This window comes from Seriola lalandi, unplaced genomic scaffold (genome assembly GCF_002814215.2).
Source record: "Seriola lalandi dorsalis isolate HSWRI2012SDOR001 ecotype SW California unplaced genomic scaffold, Sedor1 jcf7180002054986, whole genome shotgun sequence".
NCBI lineage: Eukaryota > Metazoa > Chordata > Actinopteri > Carangiformes > Carangidae > Seriola > Seriola lalandi.
Genome location: NW_019525535.1, coordinates 16,669 through 33,633, shown reverse-complemented (window position 1 = coordinate 33,633; position 16,965 = coordinate 16,669). Strand labels below are relative to the sequence as shown.

At 39.0% G+C, this 16,965-nt stretch overlaps 4 protein-coding genes and 1 pseudogene across 4 annotated transcripts; 4 read left to right on the top strand and 1 right to left on the bottom strand.

Annotated features, from left to right (window-relative positions):
- Positions 1-540, bottom strand: LOC111647362 (odorant receptor 131-2-like; the record flags this gene model as incomplete). Its single annotated transcript, XM_023396960.2, has 1 exon — positions 1-540. A coding segment is annotated over exon 1 (540 nt), but the record flags the coding sequence as incomplete, so codon positions are not given.
- Positions 541-5,100: 4,560 nt separating this feature from the next.
- LOC111647368 (odorant receptor 131-2-like) lies at positions 5,101-6,060 on the top strand. The gene has a single exon (XM_023396965.2). It carries the CDS (start codon positions 5,101-5,103, stop codon positions 6,058-6,060), a length of 960 nt encoding a protein of 319 aa, XP_023252733.2.
- A 1,739-nt stretch (positions 6,061-7,799) lies between these two features.
- LOC111647366 (odorant receptor 131-2-like) lies at positions 7,800-8,767 on the top strand (annotated as a pseudogene).
- A 1,125-nt stretch (positions 8,768-9,892) lies between these two features.
- LOC111647365 (odorant receptor 131-2-like) lies at positions 9,893-10,885 on the top strand. Its single transcript, XM_023396963.2, has one exon. It carries the CDS (start codon positions 9,893-9,895, stop codon positions 10,883-10,885), a length of 993 nt encoding a protein of 330 aa, XP_023252731.2.
- A 4,306-nt stretch (positions 10,886-15,191) lies between these two features.
- On the top strand, positions 15,192-16,184 carry LOC111647364 (odorant receptor 131-2-like). The gene has a single exon (XM_023396962.2). The coding sequence runs from the start codon at positions 15,192-15,194 to the stop codon at positions 16,182-16,184; it is 993 nt and encodes a 330-aa protein (XP_023252730.1).
- Positions 16,185-16,965: the final 781 nt, after the last annotated feature.

Here is a 16,965-nt window from a genome sequence, read left to right as displayed (position 1 = left end):
GTCAGAGCAAAAGTCATCCATCTGCAGGCTCTCCAGCTCTTCAAATGGAAAATCTAAAATTAATATTACTCGAGTGAGGACATTTAGAGAACTGAAAGCCCAAACCACAATGATGGCCACCCCTGTGCTTCTGATGGTGATGATGGTAGCATGCCTCAGTGGGTAGCACACAGCTACATATCTTTCCAGAGACATCACCATCAGTGTGAGAGGAGAAATCACAGTTGTGAGACTGGCTAACATGGTGAGAACACCACACACAGGATACATGAGTTTTACTCTACAAGCAGCCAGTAGGTACAGTAACTGGCTCTGAGCCATTAACACTGTGTCTGCAAAAAGGAGGTTATACAGAAGAATGTAACGGGGAGTCGCATGAAACACAGATTTACTCCGCAAGGTGAACAACAGGGTGCCATTAATGAAGAGAAAGACACAGCATGGTACTGTAGTCAGAATGGAAAACAATACTATTCCCATGAGCCCATGATACTGCAGTCCAAGATTGATGTTTGTCTGAGAGTGATTTGCATATGACATCTTAGACAAAAACTTGAGGCATTAAAGATGTCTTGTTAATGTAATTGGAGCACAAAAGCACAATGCATCCTATACAGTTTGTCTTCCTTAAATTCAAAATCACATACAATCTAACAGCAGGTTAGATACCATGCTTGTTACCCTGCGGGCAGATCTGTTCTGCAAGGTTTCCCAACAGTCCCAAAATCTTTATAAGCTCTGTCCTCAAACCAAGTTCACGTGATTCCATCTCATTACCCCACATACTGGAAATGAAGGCTGTCCAGTTCAGATCCAAAATGACACTCCTTTCTTCATCCATTTTGGTTTAATGTGGAGCTTTGCTGTGTAGGTATATCTATGCTATCTACTACTATAGTCATGTATTAGTGTAAATATACTTATTACTTACAGTCCATACTTGTACACTACAACTTCTTTTCATCACTTTCCCCAGCTACGTCTCCCTGGGGACCACATTACTGTCCCAGGCCCGTCTTTTCTTAGTTGGACATGCCATGACCTCAATCAAGTGAAATCCAGGAGGAATCCATATCAGATCAGAACCCAACTGGTTCTTTTCTACTCAAACGAGCAGTGGTCCTACTCATAAGTCATTCCAAAGGAATGACACAGATCCAAAGGAATGACTTATGCTCTCTCAGATCTACTTAGACATGGAGACTGACCAGTCTGAAATGAAGTGTCTCTACCTGGGGCCTTATTTATAAAAGTGATTGCCAACACACAAACATCTACTCAACTTCCCATGGAAAAGTTGAGGTTTACAAGAATGAAGTTGACTGACGAATGTGCGTACCTATACGGAAACTCTGACATTTACGAACATTTTTGAGACTGGGGAAATTGGCAACACAGATGATAAAGTAGTGAACTGAAGCCAGATTTTACAATGACCTTTCACAAGTTCAATTTCACTTCGATTATAATTCGTTTTCAGATTTTGTACCATGGTGTCAAGGGCACCAGGGTCACGAGCAGACTGGAGACCCTGACGCCTCTCCACCACCACTAGTGCTGAGCTTCGGTGTCTCTGTGCCTCCACTGGCCAGGCCAAACGCTGACAATGTGCAGCAAAGTGTTTAAGGTGTTTGACCTGACAGATTCATGGCCTTGAAATGTTCCAATTAGCATTAATGAGATTTTCTGAAACTTATTAACGTATAATTACTTGTAATTACAAATACTTTATATTACAGTGTAAAGTATTCCTTACTATATGCACCAGGGAAAATGAACAGTGGCTGTGGAGATGAGATGTTCCTCTCTGTTGCAACCCAACTTAAGACTCAGAAAAAACCTTAATTCTTTCATCAAAATCTTGTCAAGTGCAGCTTGAAATGGGTAAGCACAGTTTGACTTGCAAGTTTGAGGTTCAGACATTGGAGTTAAGTTTAAGTTAAGTTTTCTTTGTTTACAATTGACCTTGTTTGTGCTTGGTAAACTTTGTTTCCACAGAGGTGCACATCATTACCTCTGCATGAAGATTCCTGATTAACACCCACAGGAATCTTGTCAATATTTACTAAAAGCATTAATTAGTGAAGCTTTGAATTTTTAATGTGGCCAAATGAGATATCAGGAGACTAGGTCAAATGGGAAGGAACTCTCTCTGTGACACCTCTGAGTGCGTTCAGCAGCTGACAAACAACATTGCAGACTGTCCATTAAGGAAACATGTCCCAAAACATAAGAAGTAGTGGCACTAAAACGAAAAAAATACACATTGGCAGAAGTGAAATTAATTAATTTAAAACTACAGTATGTAACTTTTTTCATACTATTTTTAGTTGAAATACACTCCATAACATGGACAGTTGTTATCAAAGGCTACTGTGACCATGGAAGGATTACTGAATGGCCATAGGCACAGAGGCCCAAGGGGTTAGGGGGCCCATGGGTATTGCTCCCAAACTGCATTTTTCCTCTAAAACAAGTTTTCCAGATGCATTGAGAAAACTTTGCTGAATAATAATAGGGGAACATCACTACGCTTCGGGTAACCCAAACCAATATTTGTTTGCTGGTTGCTGACATTTCTTAATGGAAAGTTGATCAAAGGACTAGAAAGAGAGCCAAAATGACCTGACGAAAGAAGAAATGAAAACAAAGAATCACAAAATACAAATAGATGTTAAATGAACACAAAGAGACACAAAACAACTACAAACAACATTCCTGCTTGAGTTTGAGTTCTTTGGCTAGGTCCTTGGTAAGGTTAGCTAACACAGTAAAAAGTTATGAAGCTATTAACGAGCCAACTAAAGTACTGGAGCAGCATTTACCTAAAGGACTTTTTGCCACCAGGGTTTGTATACTGTACCCATTTAGTCCAGATAACACTTACTGTATACTTTTTATACTTTGTAAAACATACCTTATTATGCACTACTGAATGTTGGCAAACAGGGACATGAGTGGCAACAGATATATTCTCTATGTTCCAGCCACACTTTTGTTTTGGAGGACAGCTTAATTTGTTGTGTTACATTTAAGTCTTGTCAAAGGCAAATATTTAAGTTTAAATACAGCTTCATATAACTTCATACTTGAGGTCAGACATTTAGGATTCAAGTAAACTTTTTATAAACACTTAAGTTTTATGTTTTTACTTTGGACTTGTTTGTATTCATTAAACTTTGACATACTTTGTCTCCATGCAGCCGCTCATCATCCCCTCCCCAATGTGATTTCTGTCAAACACCCAAAGGAGACATTAATCATATCATTATTTACTAATAATATAAATGAGTAAAGGTTTGAATATTTAATGCATCTAAATGAGTTATCAGGGGAGTGGGTCATATTCAGGGATTTCTCTCAGTGATACCTCATCAGTATTTCAACAAACTAAAAACAATATTTCCATAACAACAATATCATACCTCATTAGGTGGAAAAGTTGGCAGAAGTCCAACTTTTCCTGACTTGCATCTCAGGCTTTTCTTTTAGTTTTTGCCTGTTTTCCCATTTTTAAGCCTGTGGGGATACATCACAAGGCCATCTGCTACAAAACCTAAAATTGGCCTAACAAAATAAAATCTGTCAATCAGACATATCCTCAAACAAAATTCTTTTACTACTTACTGTTGTTAAACCGAACAATAACTCAAAGCATTACTTCACCCAAATTCTTTCTTTAAAGTGTCAAATCTTCTCTCCCTCTAAAGTCTACAGGGAGCAACTACAAACTTTTTATAGGTCTACAGTGTAGACCTATAAAAAGTTTGTAGTTTGCTCTTTTGTGAAGGGCAATGACTATAGTCTGTTTAAATTCCCAATGAATACCATGTATGCCTTAGGTAACAACATAAAAATAGTTAATGTGTCAACGCGTTCATGGATTCTCCCAACATCCATTTTATGATCAAAATGTTCTTTATATTTGGATTTGAATGCAGAGAACTACTACTAATACTTATTTTAAGTAACTTCTCTGAGTTTAACTTATCAGTTTCTGATAAGCACTCAAACAAACAAGTTGCACAACAGTGCTTCTACCCTTTTCCCATTCATTGCTTTGGGCCAGTGGCATGTTTAGGGTCATTCAGGCTTAGTGCCGAATGTAATTTGAGTAAGAAAAAAAAGTTTTACAGGGCTTGATATTGCTTTGCTGTTGGGCCATAGAAGGTCTGTGTATATTTGTGTTTGGCCGGTGTTTAGAGAGGCAGAGGGTGGAGAGACAATCGGTGTAGGAGCCTTTCAGTGTCATGCATGTAAGTAGAGCTTGGTGTTCACTGATCAGTACATTGTCACTCAAATTAGCGCTCCAGCTGTGGGTAGAGCGAGTAACAATACTACTCAGGCAAAATGGTGTTTCTGGCGTTAGCTGGTTGGGGACTGAAAGGGGACTCGTCAGGGTCCTCCAGGTAAGAGTCAGAGAGGGGGTCAACCAGCGTACAAAGAGGCCTGCAGACCGACGAGGGCGCTGGCCGAGAGGACCGAGGCACCCCCAAGAAGGCCATGAGGCTGGTGTAGGCTGTTGGGTCCATTTCTATGGTCGGTTTGTTCTGTCACAACTGTCAGGGTTTGTCAGGGTTTGAGGGGTAAGGGCTGGACCTAAATGCAGCCAACACATGGGAGACGGTGCAGACAGGTTTATTAAACTGTACTAAATATAGTACTTACTGTATTTCATGTAAAGATAAAAATTTGGATGTCTTTTTTGTTAAATTAAGTTACAGCAAAACATAAAGAAAGTTAGGAATAGAAGAATTGAAAGCAGTGAAAATAATTAGGTGTTAAGAAGATGGTAGAGATTACGTCTCTCATTTCTAATTAAAGGAACATGAGATGTAATGCTGCCCTAAGACAAAGTATATATATCATACCCTGCAGGAAATAAACAGCATTGAGCTCTGTGCTTGCTGAAACAAACATGGCCTCTAACCTCCTGACTTGACTGCTCAACACTGATTGATAATATGGGGTTCTGCAAAAACAGTTGTGATAATGGATGTTTTGTTAACTTCTTTACTGTGATGAACATGTGTTATACTGCTTAATAGTGCAACTACAGCAAAGCCAAAGGAGCCTTTTTTCTTCACATATCATTCTGTAATGTCTTTGCTGAAGCCTCAGGCCAATATCACTGTTAGTCTGCAGTATCAAACATCACAAGAAATGATGTTGTTTGCCATGTTATCCATGGGGTCAAGCTTCTGTTTCCTCTACATTAACAGTGTTTTGCTGTTTACCTTAAGGAGTAAGCAGGTATTTTGTGAGACATCCCGTTACATCCTGTTGTACAACTTACTCTTTGCAGACACTACTCACCTGTTATCAAACCTGCTGCTTTACTTACTGGCATCTTTGCGTATAAGAATCACATATTATGCATGTGGTGCCCTTGTTCTGTTCTCAGTTTTCACAGCTACAATCTCCCCTCTCACCCTGGCTGTGATGTCACTTGAGAGATATGTGGCTGTATGCTATCCACTGAGGCATGCAACCATCTTCACCATGAGAAGCACAGGCATGGCCATTGCTCTGGTGTGGGCCTTCAGTTTTATTCATATCCTCATTCGATTGTTTATGCTGTTATATGTGTTCACAAAAATCTACCTAAATCTGCATTTAAATGATTTTTGCTCTAAAGAAGCCATTTTTTTTGCACCAATCTTTGATGATTTTGAAGAAGCGTATGCTAACACTGTCTTTATATTTGTGGGTGTAGCAATTATTGCGTCCTACACTGGTGTAGCACTTGTAGCAAGGTCTGCCTCAACGGACAAAGCCTCAGCCAAAAAGGCTCTTCACACACTTCTGCTTCACCTGATTCAGCTAAGCCTGATTCTCATCTCCACCTTGTTCTCAATCATCATTGTAGACATTGCTAGAACAGTCGAGAGATTATCCCTAATGCGGGTTTACAATGTATGCTTTGTGTGCTTGAGTATCCTTCCAAGGTGTCTAAGTGCTCTCATCTATGGACTCAGGGATCAAACTATCAGACCAGTCCTCATGCAAAATCTGTGCTGTGGATGGAGATGCTCAGTTTTTCTCAATAAGAGCCAGTGACAATTTCTAATACTTTTAAATGCACACTCCACTGCACAAAGCAATTACAAAACGTGTGTTTTCTGAACATGAGTACCCAATACTCAAGAATGTTGCTACATATTCAAGATGACAATAATAATACACATCTGTGTTTATGTACTATTTTGACAAGACTGGAAGAAAAGATGTAATTAAATATGCATTTCTTCAATGTTGCTTAATTATTCATGAAATAAATCTGACCACGTTTATGTGCGGCTCTTGTATATTATCACGGTAGTTCGGTGATTTCTTTCATGAGCTGTCCTCAGACACTTATGATCATGAGAAGCTAACAGTGAAACTGTCTAGACGAAAAGGGACATATATGAAATTTTGTAAGATGTACAAATATCTTCAAATATTCTTTGTTTTTAAATTGAATAAGATATGAACAATATAGTGATGTAGCAGGTAGTCTTAGTTATTTTAAATGAATCACTCTACACAAAGTGATTAAAAAAGAAATCCTATATAAGATATATAGTATATATATATAAGCAGTTTGTACCAGAGTACATGTTATACATTCTCAGACACATGTAAACACCGAAAACACTCAAACGAACACACACACACACACACACGCAGACACACTCACACATACAGTCATGTTTGTGTTGGTCTCACTCACATCATAAAAAGACATATTTGCAATAATTCACCAGTCATAATGTTGACAGTGGGCCTGTCACAGCATATTAATTCATTATTATCATATTAAGTGTGATTTGATATACTGTATTTCATACTTTCTTGTTCCAAAAAGGGCATTGTGTCGTTACATTACCTGACCTACAAACTTTATTTTGTTCATGTTCCTTTTGCACACTGAAATACTCATATTCTCTAATGAACATTTGAAACCTTGAAATGTGTCAGTTGGATAAGTAATCCTATTCATAATCATCTACTTATTATTGCTGCAGTGAATACAGATGTATCTCATGTTAGTCCACTGATAGTGACCTTTGTCAAGTTGTGTAATAATTAAATAATAAAGCTTTAAAACAAACTGCAAATTAGAAATTAACAGTTATTTATTGATTAAAAGCCAAACTAAACAGATGTGTGTCAGGGGTTTTTGGGGCACAGGAAGTCACCACCAAACACAAACCATTCAATAGCTAAAGAAATTTGCAAAGCAGTACTTGTCCATCCACTATCCCTGTGTGGGTGTTTTCAGCTGCAGGACTAGCTACTATGAGCAAACAGTGCTGAATGAACCCTGTTCATGTAGCTAATACCACACTTTGATAAGTGTGGCATTGTGTGTTAAATAAAACTACTGTGAATGAAGTCTGTTGTCCATAGATCAGTGTATCTCATTGAGAGTTTAAGTAGAAATTAATTGTTTGCTGTTGAAGGCTACAGCCACACTATTCCACTGACAACCTACACATCTGCTGATGGCGGTGACAAGTGATGATGTCACATAAAGTAAGTGTGAGGACAGAGCTCATATATTGTAAGTGAGGACAGCCAAGCCCTGCAGACCAGCTCTGCCCACATGGAAACAAGCCGCTACCCTGTAACTGTATGCACAGGGAAAAAGTATGTTGACTATTTTAGATTTCGAATGTGAACTCAATGGCCATCTCGACCCTGAAGATGAGATGCTGTCAAAGTTAAAAATGAACAAATCTATCTAAATCTATTTTGCTATTGGGCTCCAATTTTAATGAACAGGTTTTTGATGTATTTAATAATTATCTAATATGATGGACACAAATCAGTCTCAGATAAACATCACTGTTGGGCTGCAATATCAGGGGTTACTGGGAATAGTGTTGTTTTTCATTCAGACAGCAGTTCCATCCTGTGTCTTTCTCTTCATTAATGGGACGTTGTTATTCACCTTGAGGAGTAAACCAGTGTTTCGTGAGACCTCTCGGTATATTCTACTGTATAACCTCCTTTTTGCAGACACTGTATTGCTAACAAACAGTCAGTTACTGTACATAATCGCTGCTTGTAGAATAAGACTCATATATCCTGTGTGTGGTGCTGCACTCATGCTCAGCCATCTTACGACTGTTATTTCTCCTCTCACACTGGTGGTGATGTCTCTGGAGAGATATGTAGCCGTGTGCTACCCACTGAGGCATGCTACCATTATCACAATCAAAAACACAGAGTTGGCCATCATTGTGGTTTGGGCCTTCAGTTCACTAAGTGTTCTCACTCGAGTTCTTCTAATATTAAACTTTCCATTTGCAGAGCTGGAGAACCTGCAGATGAAAGACTTTTGTGGAAAAGAAAGCATGTTACTTGATCCAAGGTCTGATATTTATGAAAAAACATTCACTTGTTTTCTGTTTGCTTCAGCTGGTGTGACAGTCACTTGTTCCTATATCGGTGTGATGGTAGCAGCCAGGTCAGCCTCTACAGACAAAGCTTCAGCCAAAAAGGCTCGTAACACACTGCTACTGCATCTGGTGCAGCTGGGTCTCAGTCTCTCATCGACTATACACAACCCATTGCTCTTCTCTATTCCCAAAAGCCTAGATAGGGTCACAACTGTACGTATCCAGATAGTTATTTATCTGTGTATTATCATCCTGCCAAGATGCCTGAGTGGCCTCATATATGGTCTCAGAGATCAGACCATCAGACCTGTCTTCATGCATCTCTGCTGTCAGTGGAAACGCTCACCTTCTCTTTCAGATGTCCCAACCAAGGATAAAGTTTAAAGGCATACTTGTCACTTAATGTGATTTCTCAACCAACCTCCATTTAATCAACTTAGAAGATAATACAAAGTGTGTAGATTTCATTATCAAAAGTCAACTGTGATGTGTTGATGTCATTTATGAGCTTTTATATAAATTCCTACTGTAGATTAAAATAGTGAAATAAAGTAACGTGACTTGCAGCAATAACGCTGTCTTTTTGAATTATGTATGGTCCTAACACCATTTATTTTTGCCTTTTACTTTTATTAGTCTATACTGTAATGTAAGCTGTAAATACAAGTCAGAGTCAAAGCACACCAAATTACCCAATATTTACCCAACCTATACCTCCTCTTGACTTTGTCAATCTTCTGTATCAACCTTGCCTCACTTCCTGATTGCAGACATTTGGAACACAACCTTGAGAATGGGGCTTATTAGATGACACATTGCAACAATGTCCAACAAGTCATTTCTTAATGGCACAAAAAACAAGGTGCTTAGGAGCCAGTGGCCATTCCAAACAGGAATGAATAGCTGAATAGCTGTAGTGTGACTATTTTTGTCCAAGTGAAAATAGAACCTCAATTTTTTTATGCAAGAAATTTGATTAAGAAGACGGGGAAGTTAAACACAGGATATACAAAAATTCTGTCAATGTAAGATATGATATCTGATTTTTTAAAACAACTTTTTCATTGTTAACAGTTGGACACTTACACTTACCAGTCTTACCTTCAAGACATGGATGACATGATGGCATTGGTGAAGAAATTGGAATATTGTGGTAGAGGAATTACATAATCAATTACATGTTACCCATGTTTACATGTGATGGTGTCACATGAACTGGGTGTGAGGACTGAGCTCATAAAGTCTGTGATGGTCAGCAAATTCTGCAGAACTACATGTACTGAAACAGTCACTGCCTCCACCTTCTGTCTGCACAGGAGAAATGTGTGGGAATAATTGTAGTTTATGCTTGTGAACTCACAAGACCTCCCTAGTCTTCTGATGATTGAATGAGAGTAAGGACTGTTAGTGCTAAAGGAATTTAAACTGAAGAATAATTGTGTTTTTGAACTGCAATTACACCAACAGGTTAATATTTGTAGTTCATTTGATGCTTCTCTATAATGTATGCAAATCAGTCTCAGACAAACATCACTGTTGAACTACAGTATCAGGGGTTAGTGGGATTAGTGTTGTTTTCTATTATGACTACGGTGCCATGCTGTGTGTTTCTCTTCATCAATGGGACCATGTTATTCACCTTGAGGAGTAAACCAGTGTTTCGTGAGACCTCTCGGTACATTCTTCTGTATAACCTCCTTTTTGCAGACACTGTACACTTGGCTCAGAGCCAGTTACTGTACCTAATCGCTGCTTGTAGAATAAGGCTGATATATCCTGTGTGTGGTATTCTTGTTATGCTCTCCAATGTCACAATTGAAATCTCTCCTCTCACACTGGTGGTGATGTCTCTGGAGAGATATGTAGCCGTGTGCTACCCACTGAGGCATGCTACCATTATTACCATCAAAAACACAGAGGTGGCTATAATTGTGGTTTGGGCCTTCAGTTCACTAAGTGTTCTCACTCGAGTTCTTTTGTTGCTAAATTTTCCATTTGCAGAGCTGGAGAACCTGCAGATGAAAGACTTTTGTGGAAAAGAAAGCATGTTACTTGATCCAATGTCTGATCTTTATGACAGAGCCTACACTTATTTTCTGTTTGCTTCAGCTGGTGTGACAGTCACTTGTTCCTATATCGGCGTGATGGTAGCAGCCAGGTCAGCCTCTACAGACAAAGCTTCAGCCAAAAAGGCTCGTAACACACTGCTGCTGCATCTGGTGCAGCTGGGTCTCAGTCTCTCATCGACTATACACAACCCATTTCTCATAGCTATCTCAAAGGTCCTAGACAGGATAATTATTGTGCGCATACAAATTATCCTTTATGTTTGTATCATTATCTTCCCAAGATGTCTGAGTGCGTTAATCTATGGCATCAGAGATCAGACCATCAGACCCGTCCTCATGTACCATCTCTGCTGTCAGAGGAAACACTCACCTTTTCTCTCACACTCCTCAACCAAGGCAAAAATCAGCATACTTATCACTTCATAGATAAATATTATCTTTAACAAAATCTGGATCTGCTGCATGCTACATATGACCTACAGTATATAAATACTTACACTGGATAGGTATGACTACAGGTGAATGAGTAACTGTTTTTTTTGTTTGGTGGTGGGCAAAATATTAGAAACACCTCTCAATATAATGCAGTCCAGTCCAGAAACATTGCAAACTATAACATCAATAATCAATGTGTAGTTAAATCAATACTGTGCCTCTCTTACATGGTCAATCAAAACTGAACATGTGTATTTTTGTAAAGCTATAATTTATGGCTGAGCTGTTGTGTTGGATTACATTAGATTTTACAGGTGTAACAAAGAAAGTGGTCACTGACAGTTGTATGAATATAGTTGCTGAATGACTGAAAACGTTTGAAGTGAACACCCAATTAAGTCTAGTACCAAATGTAAACAACACTGCAGGCCATAACTTGGTGTTAAAATAATTTTACAGGCATGGTTGTAGGAAATGAAAACACTAGAATAATGTCCGGTAGGCTTAAAGCTATCATGAACTACATCAAAGAAAATGTATGAACAATGTAAGACACAGAAGGTGATTCCAGGCCTTTCTATTACTAGCAAGCTGCGGAGTCACTTCACACAACGTATGACCTTTGTGACTAAATGAGAACAACATAGACAGATCCACCACCACCTATTCATTAGAGTGGAATCCCCCAGAAGGAGCATAAATCTTAAAGGACAATTCTAGTTTGCTCATTAAATTTTGGGTCTTATTTCAGTCATTTCTGACAGATGTTTCAACATTTTACTAAAGTAATTGCTGAAATATCACAATGTGTGACTTGGCCACAATGTAAAGAAGAAAATAAGCGATCAGAAAGATTGTCAATAAGCTAACAGTTTATCCAAATGATCTAAATCACTTTAATGTAGGTCAAATTAAAAGTGAGTACATCTGAAATCTTAGTGGTAATCCCTAATTGTAAGTGAAATAAGTCTGCACATAACTGTAGAGCAGTAGGTCAAAGTTGACCCAGGAAGTCAGACTGTACAGTGTGATAGATGTTTACAACAGACGGTTTGGTTAAAAATTTAACGTTCACCTTGGGTTTTTTTTTTCAAATACATTGATCAAATCTGTGGGTTTTTCTGATTATCTAATTACTTTCACCAGTAATTTGGTCTTATCTATTATAAGGGTTCAGACAAAAGGTGATTAAGAGTTCATGGCAGAAGCGTAAAATTATAAAAAATTTAAGGTAACAAAAAATTACAAGACCTCAAAAATAACATTTTGAAAAAATAAAAACAAACGCAATCACAAGTAAATAAAAAGCTAAGATTGACATGACTCAAAGTCATGAGTCAAAACCTAATATACAGTTAATGTGTGAAATTCATGATGTAGTTGAAAACTGTTATGGAGCCCCTGTAAACAACTGACATCATTGAATCATATATACATTCAGCCTCGTGTCAGCCGGTTTCAACTCTTGTCTGTTTGCTTCCCCCCTCCTCTCTGCTCACATGTACAGTATTTTAACACAGCTAAATTAACAATAAAGCTGTTCTCATTCACGTTTTAGTGTTTCTATTCTCAGACAACAGAGCAAGTTTGAAATAGTGACTTAAATGTGACCCATTAAGACTACATGTTAACTTCCAAGCTGCTGCTTTGTATTGCTAAAATCCTGACTATCTTATGACTGACGTCATCTGACAAAATCACCATGCACATAACTTAAAGACAAAGACTGATCTATGATTTCGGCTATATTTATTTGTAACGCAATCACTCCAAGAGAAAGTTAGAAGCAACAGAATTTTTTCATTTTGTCTATCACACAGCCTCCATCGAGGTAAAAAACTGCTGCTCCACCTCTGTCACTCACTGAACAGAGTAGAAACAGTGAGAGAGGGCAATGCTGGCATTTCTCTTCTAAGTAGCCGTGGTTTGTCCAAACAGTCACTAGATTTGTTGCTAGGTGCTTTTTAAAAAAAAAAAAATCTAAAGCTAGTGACAAATGTGCTGAGTTGGCAACACTGCAGGCTATAACCCCCTCCCCCAATAGAAACAATTTGCACAAATTAATTTTGAAAAACCAATGGCCAATGTGGGAACTCCAACTCAGCCACATGGCATTTGGCAGACCAATGGTGGAATTATGATCACTCACCTCTTTCAGTCAGAGACATTATAGGACTGGCCCCGCTACTGAGTCCAGCCAAAAGGAGGTTACATTTGTTACTCATTGGTAAGCTGCAGTTAACAATAAAGTTTTAAGCTCCAATTTAAATGAGCAAACAGTTTTAGCAGATCAGAGGTATTCAGGAAGCTTTTTCCACATGTGGAGAGCATGGAAACTAAAAGCTGCTTCATCTTGCTGTAATGAGGTGTGATAGGACCCATGTGCAGCACTACCACACAGATGGATAGACACACACGCATGAGGAGTCGAGGATAGGGTCTGGGGCTGAAGAGCCCGGGGTCCAGTGAGTGGAGCGAGGTGACTGCGCTCACATATACCAGGGAAAGTTCTTGGACCCAAAGGCTGGGGCTGGCGGTGCCGAGCGTTAGGGAGCAGGCTGGAGATGTCGTCCAAGGAGCTGGAAAACGCCCAACAGCCACAGAGACGGGCAGACAGGAACCATGAATCACACAGGCAGAACTCGTGGTCAGGGACAGAAGGCTAAGGTATTTACCGGGGCAGGGACGAGACAGGATGGTCAGGGGCAAGCAGAGTCGAAAACAGGAAGTCAGTCCAGGGATAATCGCTGGAAAGTCAAGCATGACACTGAGAACAACCTGGCAAGGAGCGAGTGAACCGGGGATGTATATATAATGGTCTGATTGGGGATCGACTGCGGCTGGGGGCAACAGGTGAGGACAGTGAAGCTGATTAGGAGGTGTGGCAGAGTGGAGAGTGAGAAATCGGCATAGCAGGCTGTGACACTTGCTTGGTTTTGATTCTGGGAACACTCAGTAAGCTGTTGCTGCATTTGGTGTAGGTAGACCTCAGTGTCATTGACTTTAAGCAAACGCTTTCTCTGCTCTATTCCAAAAAGTCTCGAAAGAGTCACAGTTGTATGTTTTTTTACAGTTATTTATCTGTGTATTAGACGCCTGAGTGCCCCGAATTATGATCACGGCAAATTTTATTTTTTTGAGGAATTAGCACAGACTGTAAAATCAGCTTCAATTCAAGTCAAAGTGCACCAGTTAAGTTATTGTGACTCTTAAACTGTCATTTGAGATATGAGCTTTGACAACCAAAAATATAAAGTCTTCAGGTAGAATGAGAGCGGATTATTTTTGACAGATTCTATTTGCACCCAGGATTCAATATGCTATTTTCACCCAGGGTACATAGCCAACGCTGTTATTTACACCTAGGTTTTAGGCTTTCCTTGACAGCTTTAATGAGTCACATGTTATTCAGAGACCTTGTTCCACAGGTGGGGAGCATGGCAGAAAGGCTTTCTAACACAGGGTAGTTTTGGTGCCTGAACCTAATCAAACCGTGCCTGAAAACTGATTAAAGGTAAATATCACCTTTTGATGCTCACAGGAGACAAATCCCTGTCTCCTGGGGGATGGTTATGTGCCTGATTCATACATTCACCACAACCTCAAAGTCTATCTCATGAGGACTTTGTTCTTTTTCATACTTTCTCATCTGACTTCCTAAAGCCTTTCTGCTATGGCCTTTAATAAGCACCTGACGGTAGCAGACGTTGACAACACCACCCAATGTATGCAACTTATCAAACAGTTATAGTTTACGCTGTCCTGTACAATATTTCCTAAACGCACAAAAAACAAGGTGCTTAGGTAGACAATGGGCATTTTATATGGGTATAAACAGTCAAATAGCTGCATTCTGATGATTGTCCTGCAGGTGCAAAAAGATACTCCTGTTTTTTTATGCAGGAAAATTTGATGAAGCAGATGTGGAAATGAAGCGCAGTATTAACAAGAATTCATTCCATGGTAGATATATCTGATTTCTAAAAGAATGTTTTTCACCTTTAACACTTATACTTGCCAGTCATACCTTCAAGGTACATGACTTGACATGATGGCATGGGCCAGGAAATTGGAATATTGTGGTAGGGGAATTGCATCACCAATGACTAATATGTTACCCATGCTTACATGTGATGCTGTCACATGAAGTGGGTGTGATGACTGAGTTTAAGAACTCTGTGAAGGTCACAAGATCTTCACTGTAATGCAAACACAAACTGAAGAAGACTGATTGTGCTTTTGTGCTGCAATTACATCAATGGGTTAATATTTGTAGTTTCTTAAATACTTTTCTAAAATGTATGCAAATCAGTCTCACACCAATATCACTGTTGAACTACAGTATCAGGGGTTAGTGGGATTAGTGTTGTTTTCTATTCTGTCTACAGTGCCATCCTGTGTGTTTCTCTTCATCAATGGGACCATGTTATTCACCTTGAGGAGTAAACCGGTGTTTCGTGAGACCTCTCGGTACATTCTTCTGTATAACCTTCTTTTTGCAGACACTGTAAACTTGGCTCAGAGCCAGTTACTGTACCTAATCGCTGCTTGTAGAATAAGGCTGATATATCCTGTGTGTGGTGTTCTTGTTATGCTCTCCAATGTCACAATTGAAATCTCTCCTCTCACACTGGTGGTGATGTCTCTGGAGAGATATGTAGCCGTGTGCTACCCACTGAGGCATGCTACCATTATTACCATCAAAAACACAGAGGTGGCTATAATTGTGGTTTGGGCCTTCAGTTCACTAAGTGTTCTCACTCGAGTTCTTTTGTTGCTAAATTTTCCATTTGCAGAGCTGGAGAACCTGCAGATGAAAGACTTTTGTGGAAAAGAAAGCATGTTACTTGATCCAATGTCTGATCTTTATGACAGAGCCTACACTTATTTTCTGTTTGTTTTAGGTGGTGTGACAGTCACTTGTTCCTATATCGGCGTGATGGTAGCAGCCAGGTCAGCCTCTACAGACAAAGCTTCAGCCAAAAAGGCTCGTAACACACTGCTGCTGCATCTGGTGCAGCTGGGTCTCAGTCTCTCATCGACTATACACAACCCATTTCTCACAGCTATCTCAAAGGTCCTAGACAGGATAATTATTGTGCGCATACAAAATATTCTTTATGTTTGTATCATTATCTTTCCAAGATGTTTGAGTGCTTTAATCTATGGCATCAGAGATCAGACTATCAGACCCGTCCTCATGTACCATCTCTGCTGTCAGAGGAAACGCTCACCTTTTCTCTCACACTCCTCAACCAAGGCAAAAATCAGCATACTTATCACTTCATAGATAAATATTATCTTTAACAAAATCTGGATTAGCTGCATGCTACATATGACCTACAGTATATAAATACTTACACTGGATAGGTATGACTACAGGTGAATGAGTAACTGTTTTTTTTGTTTGGTGGTGGGGCAAAATATTAGAAACACCTCTCAATATAATGCAGTCCAGTCCAGAAACATTGCAAACTATGACCCCAATGATCAATGTGTAGTTAAATCAATACTGTGCCTCTCTTACATGGTCAATCAAAACTGAACATGTATATTTTTGTAAAGCTATAATTTATGGCTGAGCTGTTGTGTTGGATTACATTAGATTTTACAGGTGTAACAAAGAAAGTGGTCACTGACAGTTGTATGAATATAGTTGCTGAATGACTGAAAACATTTGACTAGAACACCAAATTAAGTGTAGTACCAAATGTAAACAACACTGAAGGCCGTAATACTTAAATGTGAAATGTATGTATGTTACATATTTCAAATAGAAATCTTCAAAACACAATGTTTGCATATGTCTAGATATATTAATCAAACAAACAAACACAAATTGTCTTTAATGACTGACTGAAATTGCAGGATAGAGTAAAATAATTTTACAGGCATGGTTGTAGTAAATGAAAACACTAGTATAATGGCATATAGGTTTGAAAATGAACTACACCAAAGAAATTGTATACAATTAATAAGACTGCAAGGACAGCAGAAGGTGAATACAGGCCTCTTCCTGTATCAGCAAGATTATGAGTCAACTCTCACAATTTATAATATAGTCTTGATGT